The sequence below is a fragment of the Triticum urartu genome, chromosome 4A, assembly GCF_056163025.1.
Source record: "Triticum urartu cultivar PI428250 chromosome 4A, HENAU_Tu73, whole genome shotgun sequence".
Classification (NCBI taxonomy): Eukaryota; Viridiplantae; Streptophyta; class Magnoliopsida; order Poales; family Poaceae; genus Triticum; species Triticum urartu.
Genome location: NC_141876.1, coordinates 477,761,794 through 477,773,461, shown reverse-complemented (window position 1 = coordinate 477,773,461; position 11,668 = coordinate 477,761,794). Strand labels below are relative to the sequence as shown.

At 49.0% G+C, this 11,668-nt stretch overlaps 1 protein-coding gene across 1 annotated transcript; it reads left to right on the top strand.

Annotated features, from left to right (window-relative positions):
- Positions 1-698: 698 nt before the first annotated feature.
- LOC125552185 (SH3 domain-containing protein 2) lies at positions 699-7,102 on the top strand. The gene is made up of 10 exons (XM_048715664.2): positions 699-1,379; positions 1,784-1,900; positions 3,079-3,148; positions 3,254-3,402; positions 3,750-3,851; positions 4,092-4,289; positions 5,071-5,133; positions 5,262-5,459; positions 6,200-6,274; positions 6,629-7,102. Exons 1-10 carry the CDS (start codon positions 1,320-1,322, stop codon positions 6,755-6,757), a joined length of 1,161 nt encoding a protein of 386 aa, XP_048571621.1. The 5' UTR covers positions 699-1,319; the 3' UTR covers positions 6,758-7,102.
- Positions 7,103-11,668: the final 4,566 nt, after the last annotated feature.

Sequence of the window (11,668 nt, the reverse complement as noted above, 5' to 3'; positions counted from 1 at the left end):
CTGGTTGGTGCTTCTGATGCTAGTTTCATTTGGTTGCTGTGATGATGGATGCAGGTCACATACAGGTGCCCATTTGGGCCAGCTCACCTGAGGGCGACACTTTGCTGGGCCGCATTGTTTACAGTTGAGCCTATCATTTTTCTGTTTGGCCAGTGCTTTGCTGAATCTGTCGTGACCGGGATGGATTGCAACGTGGCGAGTTAAGCGACTCTGAGAGCTTACCTCAGGAAGCACTCGGTTGAGATGACACGACGCGACGGTCTCAAATATTTTACTGGTGAGATGAGATTAGATGACGGGGTAGGCTTGACCTCGCGGAGCCACGCGCCTACGCCGACGCGAGAGCGACCGAGCACAAGAGCGCTTGGCTGGCCGGCAGCAGTCAAAAGCCGGCCACCAGCATCGTCTCATCCCTGGTGGTGTCGTCGGCGGAATGGCCGGCGTCTTAAACAAACAACGAGCACGATGGCCGGCGAGTGGAACAAAATGCAAAGATTTTGTCCGTTGCAGATTAGATAAGCTGCGGGCCGCCGCGAGGATGGCCGCCGGCCGCTCGTCCCTCCCACCGGCAGGCAGGCACTGTTCGGCGGGACGTACGGCACCAAGTGAAGTCCACTCCTCCGCCACTTTCGGTTCACTCGCCCCTACGCTCCCCGTCGCGTCGGGTCGCTCTCTACGCGCGCACCCCCAGTCAGTCCCACCTCCCACGCGCACGGCACGGCGCACCCCCAATGGCGTGGGAGTAACGCGCGGTTCGGCTCGACGCTCCGGGTCAATCCCGTCACAGGTCCAGCGTTCTCGCTTTCTCTAGAAACCGGAACACCCCCATTTCTACGGTCCAGCTTAGCGGTTCGCTCTACAGTTTGGTCGGCAGCCGTCACCGTCGTCGGCCGGCGCGCTCCGTGCCCGCCGCCGCCGCCTCGGTTGCGGTTGCCAGGCAGTTACTTACCTTACCGCCAGAGCGACCACGGCAGCAGCTACTGCCCTCCGCTTCCGCTTCCGCACCAACCCCACCACCACCACCACCATCGTCACCGCCACCACAGCAACCCAACAAACCGCGGAGAGGCGAGGGGCGGTTGCTCGCTCTACTGCTGCTCCCTCCCTCCTAGCGCTGTGCCGCCGCCGCCGCCGCCGCCCTCCCCTTCTAGCGCTTCGCGTCGTGTCGTGTAGCAGGAGAGTGCTGCCCTGCTTTTCCCCTCCGGGGTTCGCTATTTTGTGGCGAGCGCCGCTATTATTTCCCCAATTCCTATCTACCGCCGGAGAGGCGCCGTTTCGCTTTTGATCGATCCTATCGGTCGGTCGGTCGGCCGGCGCGGATGGAGGCGCTCAAGAAGCAGGCCAGCAAGCTGCGGGAGCACGTCGCCAAGCAGCAGCAGGTACGGATTCCTCTCCCAAATTCCAGAAATTCAGCCTCCCGCCGACCACCGGGTCGCCGGAATTTCGCTGGAAGTAGAGGTTCTTCCCCCGGCTATTGCTTCTGCCCAGTCAATTCCACACAGAGTTTGTTCGAGAATTTTGAGGTTATGGGTAGTGACCACTGTATTGGGAGAACAGAACAGCAGCCATTGGAAGGGAGGGAGTGAATTGCATATCTATTCTTTAGGTTTCCGACACTAATCTGGACCTACTCATTTCTTGTACGTTTGACTGTGGATACCCACTTATTCGGAAGCTGTGCCTAATTTTACTTGGTCCAATAGAATGAATGAATGGGTTCCAGCATCATATGACATGCTTCTTTGCCTGTTTCATTCTTGAGAGAGTTACATTTATGTTGCAGGCAGTTCGCAAGACGTTCAGCGCACGCCATAATCAAGACACTTCGCTTGTCGATGAAGCTGAACTTGAGTGCCACCAGAATCTCCAGAAGCTTTATAATACCACAAGAGCAGCTAAAGTATGTCTTCCTTCGGTTTGTTACCTGTGATAGATAAGAGATTATTTACGGTACATTGTACTACTGAGTTTTAGGTGTAGTATTAAGTTAATCCAACGATTGATATGGTTCGCCTAAAAGCTCAGCTTGAGGATAGCTTGGTAATTTCCGACTAGGCTGATATTCTCAGCTTTGGGTGCGGCTCTCGCCTGATCGATTCAATGCCTCTAATTAATCCAGAAAGAACAGGAAAATTAACTGATCACAACCACATGACCTCGCCTCCCTGCGAACGATCCCAATATAGTTCCGCCGTATGTGACGATCGCTGCCACACGTGACGAGCGCAGCTGTACGCCCGCTCCTCCCTTGCGCCGCTGCTGTCAAGTGAGACGCTGCTGCATGGAAGGTCGACGAGGAGGGCGACGCCGCCAATCGCTGCTCATCGTCTCCCTTTTCAACACCAACAGTGATGAAGCATGGAATCCAAGAGCCCATGCAAAACTTTAGCACTAGTCTGGTCATTAATCTTAGCAGTAGCTGGATGATGCGTGTTACATGTAGGCTACCACAAAGAGCTTACAGGCTATAACATAACGACATCACATATTACATAGCGAATTTGGGACACAAATGAATCAGTTCCACTACTGATTTGTAACATCAGAGAGAAACGGTGCATATGACACATTCAATCCATGTCCTGATCCAACCATATAATTACTACTTCCAAGTTCCACAAAAAACTGTTTCGCTCGACGCCAATTCCAAATCCAAGCCTAAACAAGCGTGGACGTCGAACTTGACGGAAGGCAATGGCGATGTGCTTGGTGGCCAGGCGATGGAGAGCAGCGTGCTCTCGCACCCAGACCCGCGTACCCCGCACCCACTACGATTCATCCCCAACCCGATGTGGGCCACCACCACTCCACCAACAGCATGAACGGCAGCTCCGGCGGCATCCCTCCAGCCGTCACCCAGCTCGTGGATTACCAGCAGAAGCTGGATGCTGGACTGCCCGAAGTGCCCTCCATGCCTGAATATACTACAAGAATTCAAGTGTAGTACTGTTATTATATCTTAACCGCTGCATCATAAAAATAAACGGCACAGAATAATTTAATGTACTGTAAAAGGACTCAAAGATAACTAGTCTAGCCGATTGTTGTAAAGTGAATTGGTTGTGTCTCATTTTGTAGCATTTCCAACGAACCATTGTACGAGGACTGGAGGGTTTTGTTGCTGTTAGCACCAAACAGATGGAGATAGGTAACTTCACATTGTTTTTTGTTATTGTTGTTGTTGCTGTTGTTGTTGTATGTGCATATGCTTCTATTTTGAGATGTTGTCAAGCTATAATGTTTCTTCCTGTAGTGAAAAAGCTAGCTGAGGATTGTTGCAAATATGGAAACAACAATCAAAATGTTGGTTTTGTTCTTGGAAAGGCTTCGGTTGAGTTTGGTAAATCCCACAACCAAATGGAGATAGAGCGGGAGAAACTTCTTAGAGTTCTTGGAGAGCAGGTGATGGCTATTCCCATCCTCAGTTTCACTATTTCATAAGTTTCTCAGCATCACAAATGTTGCCTTCATGGCGTTATGTTTATTAGTCCGAAACATCTAGGTTGTGATATATTTTCCTTTTTACCCTTGAGCGGAATGTCATCCGAAGCTAGATGTGGTTTATTCTGTTGAAATTTACAGTACAAAATAGTATCAAAGCAAGTAGTGAATGCCAAATGTGATATGATGATTTGTGCATTCTAAAATGCACATATAACTTCTTTATGATTACATCTAAGTAATGACATCACATTTTCTGATTCAGCTGTATTGCTGCTGTTTAACCATTTGGTTTTTCCTACCCACAGGTTTTTGAGCCTCTTCGAGAAATGATAATGAGTGCTCCTCTTGAAGATGCTCGCTTGTTAACTTACCGCTATCAACGGATCAGACAAGATATGGAGTCTCAGGTAATGAATAGCAGATGAAAAATTATCTTCTCCAGAGCAGTGGTTATGCCAGGAGTTAGTACCTGTGATTTCACTCCTTTAGCTTCCATGGACTAATACATAAAATTAGAAATTATAGCAAAACAAAGTGGCATTTGGAAAAGCCTGTGTGGTCAGCTGATCACAGAGCTACTCGCCTAGCACTGTAACTACTTCAGAGATCCCTGCCTGATACTAAAAAGACAATGTTTCTCTTATTAGATAGCTGATGTGGTTAGAAGGCAACTGAAGTCCAAGGAGAGTAGTGGTAATACAGATTCGGTGAAACTGCAACATGCAGAGTCAAAATTATCAGAGCTCCGAACTACGCTGGCAGCATTAGGAAAGGAAGCAACGGCAGCTATGGAGGCTGTAGAGGCTCAGCAGCAACAGATTACCTTCGATCGTCTTCTTGCAATGGTATGGTGCGCCTCACTGTTATTTCAGAATATGTACTTTTGTTGACGGTTGAGATTCCTGTGGTATGGTATGGCCACTTATGCTATAAACAGAAAGGTCATAAATTGCCTTTTGGTTTTGTTGATTAGAAACTTCATTTCTAGGATAGAACTTCATTTCAATGACTTATCTAGTTATTCTGTTCTGCCTGTGTGCATGTGCGCGTGTGGTCATATGGGTACATTGCTTTTGTTCTCAACCCCGATGTGCGGGTGCCTAGTTACTGATCTACTCCCTCCGTATCAAAATATAAGACGTTTTTTCGTCTAAATCTAGAGCAAATAACGTCTTATATTTTGATACAGAGGGAGTATATTTTTTACCAAAACTGTACTTACTGATCAGAAGTAAAACACAGTGTCATGTAAGTTTTGGCATATAAACAATTCTTATAGTTTGGCCCAATCTCCTTGAAAGTATCCTGGAAATTAAATATGTCTTCTAATTACCAGGTGTCTTTTTAAAACATAGTTTGGATTTTCTGTCCGTTTGATGTGATTGGTGATATGTGTGATTTAGATGTTGAACATGGTTTTTTTTCACTTGGCCCTAAAAAAAGTCAGGTAGCCTTTTCTGTTAATTTTCCTACTTCAAGTTTCCCACTCCTGGATTTGACACTCATGAGCTCCAACCAAATATGCATACGCCTCACGTACCGTATGTGAAATTCGATAACATTGATTGAACAGAATTGAGCATTAAACATTAATGAGCGTTATCTTATGCTGTGCCCCACTTGCAGGTTGATGCCGAGAGAACTTACCATCAGAACGTTGCTGATATTCTGAACAAACTTCATGATGAGGTGCATAGCTATTTCTAAATAATGGATTATTTGACCTGTATTGTGCATTTTAAATGCCCTAAACGTTGAAAACAGATGTGAGTATTTTCTGCTGAAGGTTATTGCCATTTTTCTGCTGATTTGCACAGATGCTCAATGCAAGACCCCATGAAGAGTCAGACAACAACGATGATGTGCCATCATCAGATCCATCATCGGAGCCTAAAGTATCATCACCTAAAGTATCACCCACACATGTGCACTCAAATAGCATATCAGAAGATCCAGCATTAACTGAAACTAGCGAACCTACAAGGAATGGTCAGGAAGTGCATTATGTTGGGGAGGTACGTACGCCTTTTGCACCACGTATTTGGCAGATCAGTTTGTAGTGTGTCATCTATACTGCTCTTCACTCTATTATATTGTTGCTGTGTACTCTCAATCATGTTAGACCTTAGTTCCGTACTGGCATGAGCTATTTTAGACAGACTGATGGTAGGTTTTTTGGAAGCCCCAGAAAGCTATCTTTGGAACTGCTCCATATATTTATTTATAAGTAGATTATAAACATGTGCTTTCTCATGGATGATTTTTATGATGTCAACTTGTCAAGTTCATTTGATTGATTCATAAAAAGAATGTTCATCTGATTCTCCAGCAATCAAAGAAATCGAGAAACTAAATTGTTTGGTAGCATAAGAAAGCCATAAAATATGCTGTCAGTAGATTATCCAAAATCATGTGAGTCTCCATTTTGTTGAATCAAAACTGCACCTTAGACAGTGCTTAATATGATCGATGGATATCCCGTGCTGCCATTCTTTCAACAAAGCTCCTCGCCTACCTTGCATTTCATGTTATTCTTTTTTTACACCTGCTAAATATAGTAATACCACATAAAAATGCTGGAGTGGAAATTCCATGTGGGTTAATCCACACACAAACAACAAATATATGCAATAAAAGGATGGCAAGGAGTATTTGGCAAGATTAGTTGTTGAGTAATTTTAGCAACTGCAGCACAATTGCTGTACTGAACATAGCATTTCATCACTCCACAAGCTGAACACTTGATGACGTGCAGGTAATCCATCCGTTTGATGGTCAGGCTGATGGTGAGCTCAGTATCTCCGTGGGCGATTTCGTTGTGGTCCGCCAGGTACACGCGGTTTGCACATGAGCAATTCACTCACTGTTAATAGATTTCATCCATCCATTCGTGTGACACCTCATGGCCAAGCTTCTGAAGTACTCCCTCCGTTCGGAATTACTTGTCGTAGAAATGAATGTATCTAGACGTATTTTAGTTCTAGATACATTCATATCTGAGACAAGTAATTCCGAACAGAGGGAGTAATAATCACACCTTAATTCATACCGGCAGTAAGTTGGGTAACTGCTGCTGCATGAACATGATGAGATGCAGGGCAACGCATAACTGTCCATTTATAAGAGGAGAACACATGGGGCCGGCAGTGCTAAGCAAGCAATCTTTGTGTGTCTGTCTCGACAGGTGTCTCCAAACGGGTGGTCGGAAGGGGAGTGCAAAGGAAAGGCAGGCTGGTTCCCATCTGCGTACGTAGAGGAGAGGGACAAGGCCCCGGCAAGCAAGGTGATAGAGCCTGGACGTCTGACTGCGTGATCCCTCTTTCTTCTCTTGTACTAAATGGCTGCTGTCCATCGTCCTGCTTTCTCCCCTGTACATGATATGAGGTACTTGTTCAGGACTGCTCAGCATTTTGTAGAACTTTTTTATACTTACCTTTCTGTGCAGATTCTTGTGCTTATGTAAAAGACATAGTAGTAGCATTTTGCCTGTTAGGATCTCTCTTCTGTTTCTCTTCTTCTTTTATTCGATTCGACACGAATGTATAGAAGAGCTATTTATTTGGCCATGGGATGCTGTATTCTTCCCCCTGCTATGTGGAAAGCGTTCCTGCCGAATTCATGTTTATCGGTTTCAGAACAGTGATAGATATTGTCACCACTCTTGTTTTTCTCTATAGCACTTTTTTTTTTCTGATGAAGGCTTGTTTATTTCTCTGCTGGATCGAGATTCCTTGTTGCTATTCTTGTCAAAACCGAAAGAGTAAAGGAAACCGACGCGATTGGAGCCATCCGGTGTATCCGATTGGGCAAAAGAGGGTTGGGCGTTGGTTGGATCCTTCTTCGATCAATTTTCCTTTCAAGTCTGATGTTTCTTAACTGCAACAGGAGCACTTGCTTTCTTTTCCCTCACTGACTCACCGGCTGCAACAGAGACAGTTTCCTTGGGCTCTGAATTTATTGGCCCTCCCTCTCATGCTTTTTATCTAGTATCTCTTTTGCTGCTGGTCCGGCCAGTGCGTAGCTCTACTCTAGGCCACCATCGCATAGCTATTTCTTGCGCCTGCACGCACATGGAGCTCGGAAAGCTCGCAGCCTCATCCACCCCTTATGACGAGTGGAAAAAAAAGACGGAAATAATAAATCCGAACGTTTGGATTTTGCCCATGGCAAATCGAACGTTTTCTATGACAACTTTGGTTGACGCGAGGATGACAAGTTTAGTTGGTAAGCTTGACAATTCCAAACATATGGTGATTATCGGGTTTTAAAAAAAAAATCTAAACTCAGCAAGGAAGAGAGAGACCGACGGTGCTTGGCGACATGGTTGAATGCGCAAGTGGCCATTTGTGGCGTCCACGGATTGATTGGCTCGTCACCGATCTTCCCAGGTCGAGGCCGCCGCTGGGGCCTCCGGCAGTTATTATGACGGCGTGCTCCTGCTCGCCTCTCCTCGTCCGTCGCTGCCGTTTCCATTTCCGATCCAGCCGCGCATAAAAGTCATGGGTGGGTGGCTCTAGGGGAATCGCTTCTCGCTAGCCATCTGCCGAACGCTAGCAGAGCGCAGTTGGTGTTCACTGGCGCGGGAAAGGGACGTCGGGTTACAGGAATCTAGCTAGCCAGGCCTCGGCCTTTTGTGCTCGGTTTTCTTGGCGAGAAGTACTCTGGTACAAAAACGTTTATTTTGGGTGGAAGTACTCCATGGGCCCGCACATTTACGAGCCGCCGGTACTTTGCCACAAGATCACAAGTGAGAGAGTCCAGTGCCAGCAGGCATTGCCCTTTGTTGAGACGTGTTTTTACTAGACTGGACGGATGAGGCGGGGTGAAAAATGGCGGCTGGCTTTGGCAGGCGGACGGCGAGGGTGAAAGGGTCACACCGGATCACAGGAGAGGACACCGGCTATGAGACACGCAGACACCACAGCTCAGCAACCTCTGGCGCCTCGTCGGCCGGAGCGCCGGACCCACCAACGGACCTCCTCCCAGCTTAATCACTAAGATTTGTACTATAGCGTAAAAAAAAGGCCCTTAGAGCAACTCCAACGCAAAGACTCGAACGAACACGGATTTTGTCTGTTTGTCATCCGTTTAGGTCATCTGTCACCCAACGCACAACCCTCGAACGGACAAACGCAGCAGCCGAGTAAACTGAGTTGACCGTCAGCGAAGCTTGCCGGCGGCGCCCCCACCCTGGTGAACCCGCCGAAATCAGCGAAGATCGCCGGCTGCGGCTGCCTTTTCCCGGTGTCGAGGAGTTGCAGCGGCCTCGCCTGGGCTTGTTGTGGTCGTTGCCGAAGCATCTCAAGAATGACCTGAGGAGCTTGTGGAGGCAGTCAGGTTGGCGCTGCTGCTGCTGCTTGGAATCGGATCCGGGGAGGTTGAGGTGGCCGAGCGTGGCGGCAGGCGAGCTCCTGCTCAATGCCCTGAAGGCGTCCATGGCAACAACGCGGCGAGAGGATGATGGGGACGACGAGGGCCGGCGGAGGCGCGAAGACCGGTGGGGGCGGCGGATCCGCGCGGGACCGGATGGATCTGGTCGGCCGGCGCCGAATCCGAGCAATGGCAGACGAGGTTGGTGCGGCGGCGCAGGAGCCCGGGACGAGTGGGCGGCGACGCGGGAGCTGGGGACGAGCGGGCGGTGGTGGTGGGAGGCTGAATCGCTAGTGCGAGTCGCTGATGCGTGGGACCAGGCCGGACACGCGAGGTCACGAGCGAGGACACGAGCGAGTGACGAGAGCGTCCGGGTTTGTCCGCGCTGACCCATTTGTGGCTCAAATTTGAGCCTAGTTTGGGTCCAGACGGACAACAAATGGACAGCAGGCGGACGCCATGTCCGTTTGGGTCGCCTCGTTGGGCCGTCTTTTCTGTCCGGATGACCCAAACGGATAAAATAGGTCTCTCCCTTGAAGTTGCTCTTATATTATGAGACGAAGGGAGTACATGTACATGTTAAAGCTCCCCATCCCCCATCCCCAATATCCATCCCAAACGTCATCCCCAATATCCATCCCAAACGTCAGGGCGAGCTACCCGATCATTGTCTGGACAGAAAAACAGAAAAACGTCATCCAAGTGGATGGGGTAAATCCAACTCAAACGACTAGGCTAACCGGCAAATCCGTACCTAGCCCATTGTGGGGTGGATAGGACACGTCCGGCAGCATCCGCGACGTAGGGTTGGCCGCAAGGCCTGTGCTATTTCGCTTCAAGATATCTCCTTCCTTGCCTGACATGCCCTGTTTCTTTTTCTTTCTTTCTTTTGACCTCATTCGCACAACCGTCATCGTAGAGAAAAATGAACAAAATTGACCTATGGGCGAAACAATTTCACAAAGTGAACCGTTGGTGAAAAAAAATTCACCTAGCTGATCGTTTTGTGTGGCGCTCGACAGCTCGGCACCACACTACACTGTGCAGCGCCTGACTGACAGGTGCTGCACACCAGACTAACGTGGCAGCCCAAGGCCACGCCCGGCCCCACCCTTGATGTGCAGCGCCTAGCCGACCGATGCCATGGCTCATTGTGCAGCGCTTAACTATAAGGCGCCACACAGCCATGTGCAGTGCCTACGCGTTAGGCGCTGCACACTAACTTAGTAACCGCTGCGCGCTGGCCCTTTCCCCATCCCACCCCCATTACTTTCAGTACCAAAACAGAGAGCGCGACGGTGGCTCTCTCCTCTCAATTCTCTCTCCAAAATTCATTAGATCTAGCGATTTCTTCTATGGATTTCTTCCCCAATCCCTCTGAGGGAGACCTGGATTCGGGGGTCCTCAGGTGTTTGGCCCACTCGATATGGGCCGGGCTGGTGGACCGTGAAGATAAACCAGAAGATCATTCCCCGTGTTCGGGTAGGACTCCTGGATGCGTGCGCGGCAAGATTGGAGTCCGGATGTGTTGTTTCCTTCCCTTGTAAACCGACTCTGTACCCCTCCGGTGTATATATAACCTGGAGGGTTTAGTCCGTAGGGATCATCAGAATTCATATAGGCTAGACATCTAGGGTTTAGCCATTACGATCTCGAGGTAGATCGACTCTTGTAATCCCTATACTCATCAAATACAATCAAGCAGGACGTAGGGTTTTACCTCCATTAAGAGGACCCGAACCTGGGTAAATATCGTGTTCCCTGTGTCCCTTGTTACCTTCGATCCTCAGACGAACAGTTCGTGATGCTCTACCCGAGATCGGCCGGTTTTGACACCGATATTGGTGCTTTCATTGAGAGTTCATTTGTGTTGTCGACGGAAGGATAGATGGCTCGCCTTGTCATTAATGATGATATCACTTCCGGAGGGGCCCTAACTCCAGGACAGGTCCTCCAGCTCGGCAGTTTCACCATGGGCGCTCGCTCAGCCGTCAAGCCAACGGTGGCCCCTACAATCGCCAAACATAATCTCCATATTAGCCTCAAACACTCCGGAAAGATGGATCCGGCATATGTCTCGTCCTTAAACGAGCTGCTAGATCGCATCGCCGCCCTGGGGGTCACAACAGACTATGATCGGATTGGGCTTAAACCCAACCAGAGGGAAATCAAGTCCCCACCGGTCACCCATCTGGTAGCCGTCGTTGAGGAACGAGCCAAAACGATTCCTCCCCCAAGTTAAAAACCAGCTATATTCGGATCTCCGAGCCCTGTGAGCCGGATACCCCTCCCCGAGAAGAGACTGTGTGTGCTCCGAACACAAGATCAGGCATTGAGCCCGGAAGTCCTCAGGACCTTCCCGATCTTGAACTGGTGAACTCGGAGATTCTTCCAGCTTCGGACTCAATTGTGGATCAGGACACGGATTTTAGCCCGCCCACCCACCACAATCAACATTCCCCAAGTAATTCAGGTCCTCTAGACATATGCGACCTAATGTATGTACGACAGCAACCTCAGGAAACGGTCCATCACTTTTGGGCCAGGTTCCTCCTTGTTAAAAACAAGATTAAAGATTGCTGCGATGACGATGCGGTTGCAGTTTTCTGCCGCAACTGTATGGACGAGGGAATTCTCAATGCCCTCAACCGCCGCTGCATACTGCACTTTGCAGAGTTGGCACACATAGTACATAAATACTGCGCAATGGAAAGCGCCTGGAAAGCCCAGATAGCCTGGTGGGAACCCCCTGCCTTTAGGTAGCCCCCCGGACGAGAAAAAAGGATGCACCCTTACGGGGCACCCGATCGTCATCCTATTGACAAGAAAAACAAGCCCTTCACGGGACATAGAA